This window comes from Trifolium pratense, linkage group LG6 (genome assembly GCF_020283565.1).
Source record: "Trifolium pratense cultivar HEN17-A07 linkage group LG6, ARS_RC_1.1, whole genome shotgun sequence".
Lineage (NCBI taxonomy): Eukaryota > Viridiplantae > Streptophyta > Magnoliopsida > Fabales > Fabaceae > Trifolium > Trifolium pratense.
In genome coordinates this window covers 17,384,987-17,405,874 of record NC_060064.1, presented here as the reverse complement: position 1 = coordinate 17,405,874, position 20,888 = coordinate 17,384,987, and the positions used below count along the sequence as shown (strand labels likewise).

Here is a 20,888-nt window from a genome sequence, read left to right as displayed (position 1 = left end):
TAAATAAAATTGAAATATTCTATTTTTAGACCATCAAATCTTAATCAATTACCGAATGACTAATAATTAATAAATAAAAAATTGAGAAAAATATCATTGAGAAATACACTCTTCTCCTTTGTTCATCGGAGAGAGGTGGTTTTAGGTCATTTTTGATCTAGAATCACCCATTTATATCCGTTCTTTTCTTATTTTAATTTAAATAAGCGATCTTTACCTTGATCAAGTTTTTTTTTTTGTGTTTTTTTATTTCGCCGTCTGAGTGCGACATTGTGTTATTGGTCGTTTTGTGCGACACTTTTGTTATCCCGTATTGTTGCGGTGTTTATTTGATTTCTATTGAAAGATCGGCTTCAGTTAATTACAGCTTCAACCAATAATTTGGACATCAACACTGCAGATCCGGAGGCATGGATACTTTGGTAACTTTAACTTTATCATATTATTCGTTGCAGACATTTTGCCGTTGTATGCTATTAACTTAGATACCGTGAGTTTTGTTCGTAGATTCATACTTTATGTTTTTAACGATGTTAATTATGTGATTGTATTTGATAAAATCTATCGATTTGAATTTGAATGAATGAATACCATAAAAATAAAATAAAATATTGTGTAACACATCCACACACGGTGCCCAAAGCATAAGAAATCTAAAAACGTCGGCACCGCAAACAAATGCTCTTTCCTTCTTATTTCTTCCATTATTTATTTATTCTTTTGTGTTTCCACAGTTTTGACTCAAAGTCTAATAGTTAGTGTTGTTGTAAATCACACTTCAGATTTAGTTAAGTTAGTGTAACTAAGCCAAACATAACAATAACATACATACCCACCCCACACACTTTTGTTCTCTTCTCTTCTATTTTTCACTTTCACACTCATTCATCATCTCAATCTCATGTGCCAAAATAACTGCATTACCCTACCCTACAAGTACAAACATCACAACCCCTTCATTTTCTATGTCTCTAAATTAGATCTATCATCTTCACACAAACTTGAACTACCACTTCCATTTCCATGGCTGATACCACCAAATATGTTCCCATAGCTACTACCACTGGAAATAATAACTTACACAAATTAGACTTGAAAAATCTCTTCACCATTCTCAAAACTAAAACCACAATTGCTTTTGCTTATGCTTTTATGCTTGTTTTCATTGCTTTCACTATTTTCTTAGCTTTTTCATCTTCTCCAGCAATTTCCACTACTACACCTTCTTCCACTTCTCAATTTTCTTCAATTTTTGAATACTTTTTCCCAAACAACACCACTACACTATCACAATCACAACCACACAACACCACTACCAATCTTCAATATCCTTTTGATCCATTTCAAAATAAAACTTCTATTTCTAGATCTACCAATGTAACTACTTTTTCTCAACCTTCAAATCAAGATGATGCAGTTTCAGTTTCAGTTTCAGTTCCAACCACAAACAACACCATAATCACTAATTCCACTTCACAAGATGATGCAGTTTCAGTTTCAGTCACAAACAACACCATAATCACTAATTCCACTTCACAAGATGATGCAGTTTCAGTTCCAATCACAAACAACACAATAATCAACAATTCTACTTCACAAATTGTGAAAAATCACACTTCCTCCAATTTTGATGAAACCACAAAAGCCGTGAATTCAAATCATACAACAAATGCTACTTCACAAATTGTGAAAAAGGAGGATTCATCCTCTACTGGTGAAGCAAAAACCAAAGCTATGAATGCTACTACTGTTGTTGAAGGAGTTTCAATTCTTCCTAACAAGAATTTGAGTTCTAATTCTTCATTGAAAGGTGTTGATTTGAACAATTACACTCAATCACTTGCTAAGAAAAAGAACAACGGGAACAACAAATATGCTGAGTTGATGGAATCTTTGATGAATTGTGATTTTTTTGATGGTGAATGGGTTAAAGATGATTCTTATCCTCTTTATAAACCAGGTTCTTGTTCATCAATAATTGATGAACAATTCAATTGTATTCGAAATGGAAGACCTGATAAAGATTATCAGAAATATAAATGGAAACCTAAGGGTTGCACCCTCCCAAGGTATTCAATTCTATTTTATTTTAATTTTGTTTTATTGGTATGTATTAACCGTCCGGTTCCGAGGCGAAGGGCCTGGTAATTCAGAGTTCGGTCACAAGCCCTGGATGGAACTCGGGTTCTCTCGAACAATCTGTCTTTTAATGAAGCTCATTAATCACTTGAGCTCAATGTTTTGGTTGATTTCAATGTGATTAATGTTTTTGTTTGGTTTAAAAATTCAATGATTTGTCTTATTTGTGTTGGTTTATTTAATTTTCATTGGTTGATTTTGGAGTTTACTTAATTAATTTTGTAGTTTATTATAATTAATGTATCTTCCAATTTTTTTGGGGTATTAATTAGGTTGAATTGTTATATATGTGTGTAACTAAATTTGTTGTGTTACTAATAGGTTGGATGGACATAAATTGCTTGATTTGTTGAGAGGCAAGAGACTGGTTTTTGTTGGTGATTCTCTGAATAGGAATATGTGGGAATCACTTATTTGTGTACTAAGAAATTCTGTGAAAAATAAAAAGAAAGTTTATGAAGCAAATGGAAGAGTCCATTTTAGAGGAGAAGCTTCTTATTCATTTATATTCAAGGTAATTAACTATTGATTTCTTGTGGGTTATTTTTGTCTTGTTTTGTTATTAGTCTTCTCTTAATGATATTGGTTTGGTATCAATGGTTTTTTTGTAGGATTATAACTTCTCTGTGGAGCTTTTTGTGTCACCATTCTTAGTTCAAGAGTGGGAAATGCCTGATAAAAATGGAACAAAGAAGGAAACGCTTCGTCTTGATTTAGTTGGTCAATCTTCAGATCAGTATAAAGATGCAGATATCATTGTCTTTAATACTGGTCACTGGTGGACTCATGATAAAACTTCTAAAGGGTAAATGCATTGTTATAACTCCCCTTTTTGAAGTGATTGCAACTTGTCTTTGTGGTCAAAATTGTTTTTTCTAAGTTCCAAGATAGAAGAAACCTTGTTATGAATTTTGATTAAGCTGGGTATGAATATTTCAGGAAGGGCTATTACCAAGAAGGTAGCCATGTCTATGATGAATTGAATGTTCTTGAGGCGTTCCGAAGAGCTATAACAACTTGGGGCAAGTGGGTTGATGCCAAAGTAAATCCATCCAAGTCCTTAGTATTGTTTAGAGGCTATTCGGCTTCCCATTTCAGGTAATTTGCAAATGAATTAGTGATTTTATACTTCTTTTGATCTCGCATTCAATACTATTGGTTTTGTTTTCATTACTCTTAAGTTGAGAATGCATTTGTTCGTTGCTCATTATTAGACCATGGAACTAGAAAGACTGATTGATCATATAAACTTATTTGTTTCTTTCGTGGTTATTTAATCGAGATTCAAATCATAAACTGGAAGACCTATTTTCTGAATTGTAAACAAAGTCTTGTGAATTTCAAAAATATGGTATTTCTAAACTAAAACAATAAGCTGATATGATACTACTATGTCATGTACAAACTTCAAAACTATTGAAGATTCAAGTCATAAATCAAATGATGAAAAAAAAGTGGTTGGCTACAAGTTTAGGGGAAAGCTGTGATTTGTGTTCTTCACAATGAATTGAGATTTATGATGCAATTCATGTCCAAAAAATTTATGCACGACAATTTCTATTGATTGGGTTTAGTTTTGTTTCGAATCAAGATAGACTTGAATGTATCAAGATACTGATAACCATGATTGTATTTTCATGCAGTGGTGGGCAATGGAATTCGGGTGGAGCATGTGACCATGAAACTGCTCCCATTGACAACGAGAAGTACCTAACAGAGTACCCGCCTAAGATGAGGGTGTTGGAGAAGGTGCTTAAGTATATGAAAACACCTGTATCGTACCTAAATATCACTAGGATGACAGATTTTCGAAAGGACGGTCATCCTTCAGTATACAGGAAGCAGAATCTGTCACCTGAAGAAAGAAAATCGCCATTGAGATACCAAGACTGCAGTCATTGGTGCCTTCCGGGTGTTCCTGATGCGTGGAATGAGATTCTCTATGCTGAAATTCTAATGAGAGAGTACCGAAATAAGCAGCAGCAGAAGAGAACATAGGTAATGACTACCAAAAACTTCTACCACGTGTATACATTATATCCAATGTATTAAAAATATGAAATAGATACAGATGCAATATACGGTACAGAAAATGCCTTTTTCCTATTTTTCTTAAAAAGGTTTAAAAATTTAAGTGAAAAATTATATATAATTAAGAGATGTGGTTATCACAAGTTGGGGAGGAGAGGAGAGAATACTATATGGTGGTTTAGTTTTTTCAGTGTAAATCATACTTTGTATCTTCATTTTCGTTCTAGTTCTAGCCTGAAAGGCTGATTGCTATTGTAAATCCCTAATCACCTGGATTTTTGTTTAATGTAATCAAATTATTAAGATGAACTGTTCCAGGATTATCCTTCTCAAGTTAATTTATGTGACTATCTGTTGACTTCAAATCCAGCATAGGATTCACCTGATAAGTGCATTGCAATGTATGCTATACTATATGGGATTCATATGCTACACTGAACCAGTGATTAGTCAGTTTTGCTTGTTTTTGAAGCTAGAAACCATACGATTATCTGATTATTATAGTTTTAAATTACAATCAGAGTCACATTAGCAATTTCAATTTTCACTAATGCGGTATCAATGTAAATGTTTTCAGTCATTTTGATCCCTTATTCTATTTCCAATCGCATCACAATTGTGTTTTGAACATAGCACGTTCATAACATACATGGCGTGTGCTGTGAGGCATTGGCACCAATGCCTATCCACCATCCATTAGATCTACCGACCATGTTGATTTCGGTGATCATAGCTAATTGCAGCTGATGGCCATAATTGTCTGCATTTTATCCATAATATCAATAATTACATCTAAACCTGGGATTTGATGGTGGCATGGTTAATTATAGTCATTTTAATTTTTTGGTCTAACTTTTGATAGGAGGAATGTATGTAAGCATTGGTATAATTGAATAGCCAAAATTATATGGGGAAAACTGGACAGAAAACAAAAAAAATGGAAATTAAAGGAATTCTATGTAGTTACGTACATAAAGTGATTTTTGCCACTAATGTTTTTTTTTCTTTCTTTTCTGAGTGCAATGTTTTGCCTTCTTAATAAATTAATCACTAATACAGTATTTGTTTGTCTATAAAAATAATAATCAGCTCCCACAATGATAGGTGCCTCAATATGACATGTGAACAATGCTACGTTAGGCTATGGTTAGAATTAGCAAACTATATGTAATTCACTATTGGATTACACCTAATTTTAACCCACTAATATAATTGCGGAATTAGTCAAAAAAAAAAAAAAGTGCGGAACAATGCAATGTTTGTTTTTTCTAATGAAGTTGACCAATTAAATTAAGTTTTTGACAATGACTATTGAGTTAGGTTTCTTTTAAAGGAACTTGACACATTGAGGTAGGTTTTTGACAATGACCTATTGAGTTAAGTAGTATTTTATTGAAGTAATCGACGACTGTGTTGATTTTATATTATGAACATATTGTAACATCGATCATGAACATATTGTGACATCGATTCCTAAGCTTAGTAGTTGTAAAACTAATTTCAAAAAAATTGCACACCTTTACGCTGGAGTTGTTAGAAACAAAAATTCAAGGGCAGACAGAACTAGTTAAATGAAATATGATCTCAAGAATGAAATTAAATAAAAACAGATAGATATGTCAATTCGAGGTAAAAACTATATTCAAAACAAACTCAACATCGCAGAAGAGTAGAATCAGTAAGTTCAACTACACTAGGGGTCCGTATTGATTTATTTTTAAACTTATGCAAAATAACTTATGCAAATAAATAAACTTCTATGTATTATTCATAAGTTTGTCAAGGTAGTTTATGAAAAAACAACCTATGAAGATACAATTTTCGTTACTGAGAACTTATGTAGAACTAGCATAAAAACTTGTTTATTTTCATAAGCTATTTTTCATAAGCTAAAAACTTTGTATTTAGGACTTTTTACTGCTTAATTTCATGAGACTGCTTTGTATTTATGCCACATTCTTAATGCTTGCAGGAAAGAAAGAGCCATTCAGGTTGGAGGAAGTTGCTAAATTGTTGCCTTTAGAAATATGACATATATTTGGAAGGTACACGAGAAGTTTGAACAAATTGGTTTGCAAATTTCATCAGAATTGAAAGATACTTATTTACACACAAGTTTGTTTCTACAAAGTACTACTTAATTTGTAAAGATTATTTTAGAAACAAATTAGTTATAATTTTTTAATGCATTTACAGAACATATACTAGCTAGCTGCTTTAGATTTATTGAAGTAATCGATGACTGTGTTGATTTTATATTATGAACATATTTTAACATCGACCGACTACTAAGTTTACTAGTTGCAAATCTAATTTTCAAAAAAATTGCACTTCTTTACACTGGAAATTCAAAGGCAGAATTAGTTAAATGAAAATATGATCTCAATAACGAAATTAAACAAAATCAGATAGATATGTCAATCCGAGCATAACATCTATATTCAAAACACACTCAACATCCGAGCAGACAGAAAGATTTGTCTAACTCGTGCATCATAGACTTGACCCTTATATACATATTGTTAAACCATAGATTTTGAATCAAAAGGTTTGTCTGTAAAAGGGCCGGAGTCCGGGGGAGCTCCGGAGAAACAATGAGACAATGCTCCAGAATCACACAAGAGAGGGAGACGCCACATCCCAACCCAAAACCTTAAGGTGTTAAGTTAATGGGTCACCTCTCTTATAAATCCATCATTCTTCCCACACATAGTCGATGTGGGACTTAAACACTTACCATTGAAACCCAACACTTATCATACAATAGCTTTAATTTCTTTTACGTTTTCTACCATTTTCATCAGAATTAGCTGAATCTGATGAATGAGAGCTCCTAGTGTCAGAATTTGAAACTTTTCCTAATGTTGCTTGATCACCCTCGCTTTCTTCATCTGATTCAATGTCTGAGCCACTTTCTTGATCTTCATCGCTTTCTTCATCGTCACATAGTAGGTCTTTCTTCATCCCCTCATAAAACTTTTCGTTCATCGCAAAATACGGATCAAGTTTAAATACATCAAGTGAAAACTCTGGATCAATGTCCTCGTCCAACGAGACTTGATGAGTTAACTTATCTTCCTCTTCCACAAAGTCTAATTCAGGCTGCCGATTGGCAGGATAAACTTGAAAATCACGTTTTCTTATAGCCAATAACTTTTTAATCATGAATTCAACGTTTTTACCGAATCTACCTTCATAAAGAATTCCGCAGAAAAGATCAAATACACCATAAAGCTTATTAGGGGTGTTACTGTTAACCTTGTTGATGATTGTTGTAATGTTGTTTGTCAAAGAGTCCCAAGTTAATATCTGATACAATGGTGAAGTCTTGTCATGAACGTTGTGATTAGAAGGTGAAACCGGAGACATCAAATCAGAAAAATATGAACTTGTGATCATCGGAGACATGATGGCAGTGATGATTATGAAATGAAAGAAGAAAACAGAAACAATAAGCTGTGAAAGTGAATTGGGTATAGAGGAAGAGGAAGCTCAAATTAACTAACTAATAATAATAAAACACCTATTGTACTAATAATATAGATAATAATATTTTTTTTTTTTTTTTTTGGTAGAGAAAGAGGGCCGAAGCCCAAAAAGAAAAAGAAAACTATATGGTTACACGAATGTTCCTAGGCATGCAAGCCTCAGAAATGTCATCAAAAAGGAGATTTGAGATCCCACTAGGAGGAGTCTCCATTACATGAATTTGGAAAGAATTTATAGAAAAGCTAAAATTAGCCAGCCAATCAGCACTTCTATTTCCCTCCCGCCATGTATGTTTGAACTGCACTTGCCAATTCAACTTCAAAAGCTCTTGAATGCGACACACCAAAATAGGCGGTTTACCATTGATTTTCACGTTCCCCATTATCATGTCTACCAAGATTTTTGAGTCACTTTCCACCTGAAGGTGGTGAAAACCATTTCTCCATGCGAGCTGCATACCCAAGTACATCCCCCACATCTCAGCACTAAGAGCATCACAAGTTCCAATTTTGCGAGAGTACCCTGTTAGCCATCTTCCATTAGAGTCACGCAAGAGACCACCGCACCCAGCTAACTCTAGAGTATCCTTATATGCTCCGTCACAATTAAGTTTAACCCACCCTTCTTGAGGTTTTTTCCAGCCTATGAAAACGGTGTTTCCATGGCTAATATTCATAGAATGGTGGTTACAATTGTCTATGTCATCAACCATTTTAAGGATAGTGTAGGTTGGATTGGATGGACGCTGAAAATCATCCTCAAAAATGGATTTGTTCCTCCATGTCCATATGTGCCAACAAGCCACTAAAAAGGTAGTTGTCCATTTCCTCTTTTGAATTCCTTTTCGCTGGTTGTTGATATTCTTGAAGATCCAATCCCTGCAATTAAAGGAGAAGAAATTAGTAATTTGATTGGAAGGGACCAACCTAATCCAAATTTGGATTGCTTTGGGGCAGTCACGTAAGACATGAAGAGTGGTTTCATTGTCTCTATTGCACTCGGAGCACGTGGGGGAAATGCCAACACCCCATTTGCTCCTACGATAATTAGTGAGCAGACGCTCATGAGCAGCTATCCACATGAAAGTTTGAATTCTATAAGGTCCTTTCCAGCCCCACAAGGCCTTCCAGTCTCCCTCAATGGTTTGACCCCTAGCACTCTGAGAAACATAGGCACTCTGAACCGTAAAATCCCTAGTGGTAGTTCCTCCCCACCCAATACTATCTCGGCCGTCTGTGTCAGTAGGCGCAGGGAGGGCAAGGACCTGAAAAACAAAGTTAGAAGGCAAGTTAGAAATAAGGAAATCATAATCCCAATCTCCTGAGGGGGTTACCACTTCCCTCACTGAGAGTGTTGTGTCAATAAAAGATTGATTAGTTGTGGAAAAAAGAGAATTTCCACCCGGCATCCACTTGTCCAACCAGAAATTGATATTATTACCATCTCCTAACTGCCAAACAATATTCTGTTGAAATTGATCCCAAATACCTGTTAAAGCTCTCCATAAAGGAGAATCGTAAGGTTGAGAATGTATGATCACTCTAAGATCATCATTTCTTCCATACTTACCGTAGAGAACCTTACACCAAAGGTCATCTGGATTGTTGATAAGGTTCCAAAGCATCTTCATGAGGAATGCATTATTCATATAATGAGGTCTCTTAATGCCTAACCCACCTTCATTCTTAGGAAGACAACAAACATCCCATCCCACCAAATGAGGTTTGCGAGATTGACTTGTCTCTCCCCATAAAAAGTTCCTTTGAATTTTTTCCATCTCGTCACAAAGAGTCTTAGGGAGCTTGGCATATTGCATATGATAGTAAGGAATGGAGCTCAAAACTGATTTAGAAAGAGTAAGCCTACCAGCAAAGCTCAGACATTGTTGCTTCCAACCACTCAATCTGTTTCGAATTTTGTCAATGATGTTGTTAAACTTTCCCCTAGTAGTTCTTCCTGAGGAAATATTTGCCCCCAGATACCTGCCTATATTATTGACCCGAGTATAACCTGTGTGATTTAAAATTTCCTCCCTGAGGTGTTGATCAACGTTCTTTGAGAAGTAGATCTCAGTCTTTTGACTATTAATCTTTTGCCCCGAAGCTTTACAAAAGATATCAAGACAATTCATGATACAATGAGCTTGCTCAATAGAGGCCTCTGCAAACAAGAGAAGGTCATCAGCAAAAAGAAGATGAGATATTTGAGGACCATACCTACCTGCGCGCATTGGTTTCCAATACTGAGCCTCCACCTGATCGGCAATCATGTGAGACAGTCGATCCATACAAATGACAAAAAGGTAGGGAGACAAAGGGTCACCTTGTCGAATGCCTCTTGTAGGCGTGAAAGTATTTGTCTTATCACCATTCCATAAAATTTTAAATGACGGAGAAGAAATACAATGTTGTATAATGTTAACAAGACTAGGAGGGAACTTACACTCTTCCAAGCAATTTTTAACAAAATTCCAATTAAGGCGATCATATGCCTTTTCAAGATCAATTTTAATGGACATAAACATCTTATTACCTTTCATTCTAGCCATTGAGTGCACCATTTCTTGAGCCACAATAATATTATGGTGAATGGTGCGCCTGGGAATGAAGCTGGATTGATACGGTGAAATAATTTCATCCAACTTTGGCTTAATTCTATTAACAATAACTTTAGTGATAATTTTATAGACCACATTACATAATGCAATAGGACGAAATTGAGAAACAAATTCAGGCTTGTCAACTTTAGGGATTAACACAAGCAGAGTATTATTTATCGAAGAGATAAGAGAAGGGTTAATCCAAACCTGGTTAACATACCGAAAAAGAGAGTCTGCCACGGTGTCCCAACATTGTTGAAAAAAGAGTGCAGGGTAGCCATCCTCTCCTGGAGCTTTATGAGGCCCCATCTCAAAAAGGGCTTTTTTACATTCATCAAAATGTATCTGACCACTTAGAGCATTATGATGAGCTTCCATGTTCGTTGGGTAAGTCGTCCAAGAGACAATCGGATCACGAACATCTTCTTCCTCTTTAAATAAGTTAATATAAAAATTCCGCACCATGTCACTTAGAATTTCTGGATCATCAACCCATGATCTGTCATCACTACGAAGAGAAATGATCTTGTTGCGTCTCCTTCTAACAATGGTTTTTGAATGATAGTACTTGGTATTGCGATCACCATCAGAAACCCATATGCTTCGAGATTTTTGAAACCAAAGATACTCTTCTTGATAAAGGGTGACGGCAAGTTGGTCTTGTAACTCTTTTTCCAAATTCTCAAGAAAGATGCTATACCCGTAGTTGGAGCTTTTCTGAATCCCATTTAGTCTGCTCAACAATTCCCCCTTTCTTTTAAAAATATTTCCAAATGTCTCTTTATTCCACTTTTTTAGATGTGTCATAAGCTCATGAAGACTTTGAACTATATCTTTATCTTTTTCCCATTTCGAATGCAGAAAGTTATTAAAATCAGCATGCGAAGTCCAAGCTGCCTCGAAGCGAAAAGGACGGTTTTTATTGGTATTGTTTTCTCCTTGTAGTAACACAATAATAGGGTGATGATCGGATTGAATTCTCGGGAGAACCTTCGCAAACCCTTCCGGATACTTAAGGCGCCAATCAACATTACAGAGGATACGATCCAATTTTTTGAAAACTCTATCCCTCCCATTCCACTTTGGACCTCGCCAAGTAAATCGTGTCCCCGACGTGGTGACTTCCAACAAGTTACAATCATTGATCCAATTGTTAAAAATATGGCATTTTCTAGCATCAGTCGGAGCCCCTCCTTTTTTCTCCTCAGGATGAGCAATTTCGTTAAAATCTCCCATCATAAGCCACGGTCCAGTGACAGTAGTTGCAATGTCTCTCAAAAGATTCCAAGTATCTTGTCTCTCATTTTCTCGTGGGCTAGCATAAACCACAGTTAGGAGCCAAGGCTCAACATCTTTCTCTTTAACCTGCACATGAAGGAAATGAAAGTTATTTTGAATTAATTGAATTTGAATATCTGACCTGTTCCACAACAACCAGATACCGCCAGAAAAACCCCTAGCTTCGGTCAAAACATAATTCTTGAAACCCAGCTTCTTGATTGTTTTTTTGGCAATATTACCACTGCACCGTGTTTCTTGTAACGCTACTATATCAACTTTGTTTCTCCTGCAAAAATTATTAAGTACTTATATAGATATTTATTACTACCATTGGAACAAGGCTCGTTGAGTACCTAAGAGCATTCACAATGGAGCACTACATTTTTTAGTACTTAAATGGTCCCACATGGACACATCATCAATTTATTATTTTTTTAATAATAGTACCTAATAGGTACTCAACCCCTCCAATGGAGCATTTCTTAAAAAGTTCTAAAATGGGTCCCATCAATAACTTCACATCATTACAATATATTTAATTATCTATTTTATAATATAAATTGATTGAATTAATGATAAAATTACAAAATTAGTATGGTCTATTTTTTTATAATTCGAAAAAATAATTAAAATTTGAAATTTAATTTAAAATAATATTGCCAAATTTTAAGAATTACATAATTAAAAAATAATTTAAAATAATTAATAAAATGGTAATTTTGAGAGGAGTAGAATCCTTCAATTTGGTTTTGATTTATATGATAGGAGTATTTATTTATTTTCCAATGGTAAAAAGAACAAACAATGACTACCAACGTCTATATATGGTTGACATTAAATTTTTATGCCAATTTAAAAGTTGTGATTTTTTTATTTTTTGAATATATTAAAGGCTTAAATGCAGTTTTGCCCCCCCTGTTTTGCTTAACGCGGAATTTTACCCCCCCTATTTTAAAATGCGGACTTTTACCCCCCCTATTTTAATTTTTGTTGGATTTTGCCCCCCTTGTCATATTAGCTTATGTGGCAGCGCTTATGTGTAATATTTTTTTCCACATCATTAATTATTTATTATTAAATATCATCTTATTATTTCTTTTGAATGAAAAAATTACTAAAAAAATTCTAAAAATGACAAAAAATATCAAAACGAATATGGAAAAAAGTAAAAATAAATAAAATCACTTTAAATAGCATAAACAAAAAAGAGAAAAATTCAGTAAATCTCCAATAAGTAAAAAATAGTAAAAATCACAAAAAAAAAATAAAAAAAAAATAGAGTAAAAAAAACCAAAAAACTGCATTTAAATTAAACCAGTAAAATCTTGGATAACCATTAACATAGTTACATCTCAAAAAACCTATCTTATTTTAAATGCAAGAAATGCAGATTATTTTAGTGAGAATCACATCTAGAAGTACTCTGCAATATTACAGTAAATACCAAAACCTAGTTCATCAACAACAAAAAATACCAAAACCTGCTAATAGCTAAATCCTCCATTATATGATCGACAAACAGCAAAATTAATAGATAAGCTGAAACATATCGAAAATCATAAGCTGAAACATCAGAATCTTCATGAAATTCATATCGAAAATCAGCTGCATTTGTGGGAGTATTTGTTGTCATAGCATCTACATTAGTATCAACCAAGCAAGATGTTTCAGGTGGAAAAACAACACTCAAATCCACACATTCATCCTGTTCACTGTCATCAATGTAACAATCATCATCGTCATCGTCTTCCTCGTCACTTGAAATATAATAACTATCTTCATTCTCCAACTCATCATCATTCTGCCTACATTCACAAGCATTCAACAACCAAATATAGAGATAAGTACACAAGACAACAACCAAATCCCCCTAAAAACTCAACCACCCACACACATAGGCAGGGACAAGGTTTTAAATTGCGGATCGCATCACCTGATGCGGCCGCAATATTGCGGATGCGGTAGGCACTGCAATCGCATCGGACCGCAATTGCGGTGTGAACTCAAATCACACGTGATGCCGCAACGCAACCGCAAAGCAACAGCATTTCACCGCAACACAACAGAGTTTTGACCGCAACGACCGCAACGGTTCTATCCAATATTTCTTTTCGTAAAAATTCAGAGAATCTCACCTTTATTTTTTCCTTTATGTCCTTTCATTTTAGAGTTTCTATCTTCTTATGTCTCAATGAGTTGTCGAGGAGATGACTAGATGAGTTGTGTGAGTTCAATTAGTTGTTTCACTGAATATCAATATTCATCAATTTCAGCTTCCTTTCCTTTCCTCTTTGCATCACTGTGCTCTCTGCTGCTCTATGCCAATGTATCTATTATGTAACTCTTCCCTTCCCTTCACTCATATTGTGTTTGGCTATGTGAAGATGAAAATTATGGGTCTGAGAATATATTTTACTTTTAATAAAAGAATTGGGTGATGAAATTGTGTTTGTGCGGGTGAAAAATTATTTCACGCCGCAACGGCCGCAATTGCATCGCAGTGTCCGCATTAGTCGAAATCGCAACACCTGCAACCGCATCCACGACCGCAATTTAAAACCTTGGGCAGGGAACAATGTTAACAATAGTAGAACAAAACAATAGGCAGGGAGCAAAGTAACAGGCGCTTGATGTTATAATCTTCATCTGTTAACATATTCTTTCGACAGTGAAATTCATATCTAGAGTCAAAATACCATTGTCTTCCAACCATATATCATTTGAAAAAATTAAAAAAAGTTTACATATTTTATTTATATTTGACAGTTATCTCACTCACATTCATGGTGAAAAAGTTGCTTCCTAACAGTTTGATTGAGAGTTTAGAGGGGAGGGCAATGGAAAAAAAACATTGAAGAACCACTTTTCCTTTAAATATTCAGAACTCTACGAAAAATAACTTTCAAAATCAAAAGTAATCCCACAAATTGGAGAGAAAAAAATACCTCATTGAACTTGAACCTTGAATGAGGGCTTTGTTATTCTCCATTTTCGTATTGTATTTTCACCGAAGATGTGAGGAGAATCGGCGAATGGTGAGGACGACACGGTGATAAGGTGTTGTGTTTGAGAAGGTGAGAAGAGAAGGACAGTGGTTGCAGAGATGAGAAGATGAACAGTTGTTGCCTTTTCTACGTTTGTGTTTCTACGTTTAGGGTTTTCTACTTTTAGGATTTGTGATTTTCATTCTATTTTGTAGCCTTAAAAGATGCACCATTTGTAACAAAAAAAAATAAAATAAAGGATGCACCGTAAAAAAAATTGCAAAAGAATATATGTATTTTTTTTTTTTGAAACATATGTATTTTTTTTTATTAATGATGTGGAAAAAAATATTACACATAAGCGCTGCCACATAAGCTAATATGATAAGGGGGGGCAAAATCCAACAAAAATTAAAATAGGGGGGGGGGGGTAAAAGTCCGCATTTTAAAACAGGGGGGGTAAAATTCCGCGTTAAGCAAAACAGAGGGCAAAACTGCATTTAAGCCAATATTAAATAAAGTGGGTCCCATAAAAAGAAGAGAGAGAGAGAGTTCTTATATTAGAATTGATACCTATTAAGTACTAAAATGTGTTGTGCTCCAATGATAGTACCTAATAAGTACCATGAGTACCTAATAGCGGTACTACACCATTAGAGATGGTCTAATAGGTACTGCTCATCAAATAAGTACTCTCTCTCTCCTCGTTATAATATATTTTTGTGGGACCTACTTATAAATATGTAGTATTATAGATGAGATATAAAGTTATTAGTGAGACCGATTTAGAACTTTTTAAGAGGTGTTGGATTTGAGGGATTGAGTACTTATTAGGTACTATTATTAAAAAATAATAAATAAGTGATGTGTACATGTGAGATCCAGTTAAATACTCAAATTTGGGGAACTCCATTGTGGATGTTCTAAGTAGCTTCGGCATAAATCAACTTTGTCAGAAGATCAGATATGTTACATATCTTTTGTGATCCATTGATTTCTCGTGTTCTTTAATTTTAGTAGATTCATTTCATTGATAAAGATTTGGGTCTTGCTAACGAGTGCCCCGGGGCACTCTTTAAACATTCCATTTAAAGAAACTTTTTATTCAAAAAGTTAAACACTACAATTTTAAATTGCAAATAACATAGAAAATAATTATCTTTATAATTAGCATAAAAAAGATCCATATTCAATCAATAACAATAAAATACATTGTAGTTACTTTAGACGAGTCATTTTTATGACATTTTTTGAAGCAAATTCATCAATCAAGTCTAATGTGTTTGTTTGCTTTGTTTTTTGTTGACAGATTGGGCCCGACAAAGTGGGCTTTATATTTTGTAGGAATAATTAATTTTTACACCCTTAATTTTACTAATACTACTACCCTATAATTTTTTTTCGAGGCCTTCAAATTTAAGAGGCTCGCTGCCACAGGGCTTGTTGCCTGTGCTTCTAGGCCGGGTTTGGTTGGTGAGATAATGTTTGAAGAAAATAAACAAAATTTTGACATTTTGCCTTCAACTCATCCAGATACTGTTAGGGTTACAAACATTTTAAATCAAATTATATATTGAAGAACAGAATGACCGCTGCATCTTCAAAGTATATATTGTTTCTTGAAAGTATATTGTTTCTTCAAAATGAGCTTGCTACTGATATTAAAATTTGAGTTAAATGCTATTGATATTAAAATTCTATGAACAGTAGTGCTTAAAAGTAAATGATAGATTGAATTGTATAGTAAACAACTCAAAGTAAAGAGTACAATAATAATTTGGTACCATGAAAATTTACATGCACCAAAAGAATGAAAGAAAACATTTTTTTTTTTAAAAAAACTAACAATATTAAAATGCTATATTACTAAATTTTGAAGAAAACATTTATAGTGTCTCATCGGTACTCATATTAGTCATTGATGATTGAAAATTTAAAAGGTAGTATTTTTTTCCTCATTTGAAGGTCGAAACTTGAAAGATGATGCAAAATAATTTCTTTATTGGTTCATTCTTTTCACACACCCATGTAGGACTGATCACATTGAATCGCCAAACCGTATCGAACCGAACTGCAAATAATCGAGCCGAACCGTTATCAGTTCATAGTGTAAACTGAAAAATAAAAGCATATGAATGATCAGAATTGGTGTTGATGTTGTAAAGGCTTTCTCATTAATTGATAAATTGCTCAATACACACCTTTATATAGGCATTACAACATAAGGCAATGGGCTTGATACAAATGCAAGGCCCAAAGCTACTAGACTAAGCCCATATACTAAAACAGATACTAACATACTACTAACACCCTCCCTTAAACTGAATACTCATTTGACAGTCAAGCATATCATGCACAAATTCAGTTTAAACAAACCAAATCAATCATTCCCAAGCTACTTCTAAGTTTGCAGAAGGTATCCAGCTTCAATGGCTTAGTCATAACATCTGCCAACTGATCTTGAGACTTGCAATGCACCAATTCAATGACTCCATCTTTAACAAGGTCTCTAAGAAAGTGGAATCTAACATCTATATGTTTACATCTTCCATGTAAAATGGGATTTTTTGACAACTTGATGGAGGAGCTATTATCACAGTGAATCATAGTAGACTTGTTTTGCTTAACCTTCAGATGCTTCAGCACATTGTTGATCCAGATACATTGACAAGAGCATGAGGCTGCAGCAATAAATTCAGCCTCTGTTGTTGAAAGAGTCACAATGGGCTGCTTTTTGGAAGACCATGAAATAGCACCATTTCCTAACATAAAAACATATCCTGATGTACTTTTTCTGTCATCAAGATCCCCTGCATAATCAGAATCTGTCCATCCATTGAGTTGCAATTCCATACCAGTTTTCTTGTATAGCAAGCCATAACCCACTGTGCCTTTAACATACCTCATAATCCTTTTGACTGCTGCTATGTGCATTTCAGTTGGCCTTTCCATGAATCTAGCTACAAGACACACTGAGTAAGCTAGGTCAGGCCTAGTAGCAAGCAAATACATCAAACTTCCAACCATTTGCTTGTACTGAGTTTCATCACTAGCTTTACCTGCCTCATTTTTCACTAGCTTACAACCAGTTACAATGGGACTGCTGACTGCATTGCAATCTTCCATTCCAAATTTTGCTAATATTTCTGAGGCATACTTCTTCTGGTGAATGAAGATTCCTTCATCAGTTTGGCATACTTCAAATCCAAGAAAGAATTTCATTTTACCCAAATCTGACATAGCAAATTTCCTTGTCATTGACTGCTTGAAAGAATCAATAAGGCTTTGATTACTTCCAGTGACTATTAAGTCATCTACATACACACTGACTATAAGACTGTCACCATTGTCACTGTGTTTGACAAATAGTGTATGTTCAGAAGGGCACTTTTCAAATCCTTCAACTATGAAATGAGCTTCAATCTTGCTATACCAAGCCCTGAGAGCTTGTTTCAACCCATACAATGCTTTTTTCAATTTATACACCTTCCTTTGATCACCATCCTGGTATCCTAATGGTTGTTCCACATAGATATCCTCAGATAAATCTCCATGTAGAAATGCACTTTTGACATCCAGCTGATACACACACCACCCTTTACTTGCAGCTAAAGCTAACACAGTTCTGATAGTTTCCCACCTTGCAACTGGTGCAAAAACTTCATTATAATCAATTCCATACTTTTGTGTGTATCCTTTAGCAACTAATCTGGCCTTGTATTTGTCAATCTTTCCAGTTTCATTGTATTTAGTCTTAAAGACCCATTTGACTCCAATAGCTTTTGAACCTTCAGGCAGATTTGTTAGTTCCCAAGTGTTGTTGTCCTCTATAGCTTGAATTTCAGCATCCATAGCATCTCTCCACACTTGCTTTTGACTGGCCTCATCATAAGTGTATGGATCCTCAAGACTACTGTAGACAGCAAGATTTTGCAATTCTTGCTCCTCTTCAGCTTCTGGACCCATTACAAAATCTTCAAAATGACTAGGTGGTTTTCTTATTCTCTTTCCCAATTGCACATTTTCATCTTCACTATTGTTGCTTGTTCCTTCTGTTGGTTCATCTTCAGCATCTGTGCTGTCATAACCAATATCCATATCTATATCTTGTATTGGAGTATTATTGTTATCATGAGCTTCATTATTGTCTACTGCAGCAACTTCTTCATCATTAACTGGTATTATACCTTCAATGCTAACCTTTTGTTGCTTCTTATCCCAATTCCATGATTTTGCCTCATCAAAGACAACATCCCTGCTTATCACAATCTTGTTGTTACTTGGATCATACAACTTATAGGCCTTTGATTCTTCACTTAAGCCTAAGTGAACACATTTGATGCTTTTATTGTCCAGCTTTCTTCTATGATTATCTGGCACATGTGCATATGCAATGCATCCAAATATCCTGAAATGATTCACAGAAGGTTTAATACCACTCCAACATTCTTCAGGGGTCTTATTTTTGACAGATACAGTAGGACTTCTATTCATAATGTGAGTACTCCATTTTAGTGCTTCTGGCCAAAATCTCTTAGGAACACTTCTACTGGCCAACATGCTTCTAACAATGTTCAAGAGGGTTCTATTTTTTCTTTCAGAGACTCCATTTTGTTGTGGAGTATATGCAGCAGTTAATTGTCTCTTAATACCATGTGATATGCAAAATTCATTGAAATCATTTGATGTATACTCCCCTCCCCTATCTGTTCTTAAACACTGTATCTTACTGCTAGACTCATTTTCAACCAATGCCTTGAAGTTTTTGAACATATCAAAAGCTTCTGACTTTTCTTTTAACAGATAAACCCAAGTTTTCCTAGAAAAATCATCAGTAAAGGTTATGAAATACCTTTTACCACCATTTGAACTTGGATTTATTGGTCCACAAATGTCTGAATGGACAAGTTGGAGTTTTTCTGTTGCTCTCCATTTGGCTTGTTTTGGCATGGCTGCTCTTTGTTGCTTGCCTGACAAGCAATCTGAACATTTTTCTTCCATATCTCCCAATTCAGGCAGTCCATTAACCATCTTCAATTTGGTTAGAAGTTTCAGGCCGTTGATACTCAAATGTCCATATCTATGGTGCCAAAGTTGAGTTCTCTCTTGTTTTGAAGCCTGCAGGCACATTGGAATAATGACAGGTGCAGTGAGCAAGAACATCCTGTTTGCAGTCATTGTAGTTGAGAAAATCAGTCCTCTTTCATCAACATATCCTTTGCAAGTATTGTTTTTGAAAACAATTGTCACATTTCTTTCTTGTAATTGGCCTACACTCAGCAGATTTGTGCTTAAACCAGGGAGATAATACACATTGGTAATTACATGCACCTTTCCATTGATAAGCAATTTGACATTCCCTTTTCCCATAACAGCCATCTTTGCATCATTACCTAATTTCACGGAATCTTTGAATGAAGCATCAAAATCAAATAGCCAATCTTTATTCCCTATCATGTGATTGCTGCATCCTGAGTCCAAATACCAAGTTTCTTCTCTGATTTCTTGATTTTGTTCAGTTGTAGCCATTAGAAGAAATTCCTCTTCCTGATCAAATTCAGTATAGTTGACACTATCACCCCAATCTGGGCAAGCACTTTGATAGTGTCCAAGTTTGTGGCACTTGTAGCATTCAATTGCTTCAAGATTCTGCCTTCCTCTCCCCCTACCTCTGCTGGAATTTCTACCTCGACCCCTTCCATTACCAGATCCTCTACCACCATTTGAGATCTTAAGAGCTTGTTCTTCAAGATTAACTTGTTGGCCACGCATGCGTTGCTCATGAACCAAAAGATTACTCTGCAATTCTTCAATGGAAAGACTAGTCACATCATTTGATTGCTCAATCGAGCAAACTACATAGTTGAATTTAGGTGCCATAGATCTAAGAATCTTCTCCACTATAGTGTGTTGCTCCATTCTTTCTCCCTGTGCTGTCATCCGATTAGCTATAGTAAGTGTTCTTGAGAAGAAATCATTCACTGACTCACCTTCTTTCATCTCAAGAAGCTCAAACTCTCTTCGCAAGGCCTGTAACTGAGCACGTTTCACTTTGGTTGAGCCTTGATACCTAAGTTTCATTGCATCCCAGATATTCTTAGCTGTATCACGAACCAACATCGTTTCCAAAATCGTGCGATCGATAGACTGAAAAAGATAGTTCTTGACTTTCAAATCTTGAAGCTTGCTTTCATTGGCAACTTTGAGCTGCTCAGCTGTGGCATTGGGAGGAGCCACCGTGATACCAGTTTCTATCAAAGACCAAAGTTCTTTCGACCGGATTAGATTTTCCATAAGCATTGACCAATGCTCATAGTAGCCATCAAACTTAGGTACAGAGGTTGGAAGAAAAGTGGAGTTTTCTG

At 35.0% G+C, this 20,888-nt stretch overlaps 1 protein-coding gene across 2 annotated transcripts; it reads left to right on the top strand.

Annotated features, from left to right (window-relative positions):
• The first annotated feature begins 672 nt into the window (after positions 1-672).
• Positions 673-4,535, top strand: LOC123888838 (protein trichome birefringence-like). Of its 2 annotated transcripts, XM_045938032.1 has the most exons (6): positions 848-1,498; positions 1,547-2,069; positions 2,461-2,653; positions 2,751-2,944; positions 3,079-3,237; positions 3,783-4,535. In XM_045938032.1, exons 1-6 carry the CDS (start codon positions 1,024-1,026, stop codon positions 4,135-4,137), a joined length of 1,899 nt encoding a protein of 632 aa, XP_045793988.1. In that variant the 5' UTR covers positions 848-1,023; the 3' UTR covers positions 4,138-4,535. The 2 variants fall into 2 exon arrangements, with proteins under 2 accessions (XP_045793987.1, XP_045793988.1); XM_045938031.1 differs by having other exon boundaries at positions 673-2,069.
• Positions 4,536-20,888: the final 16,353 nt, after the last annotated feature.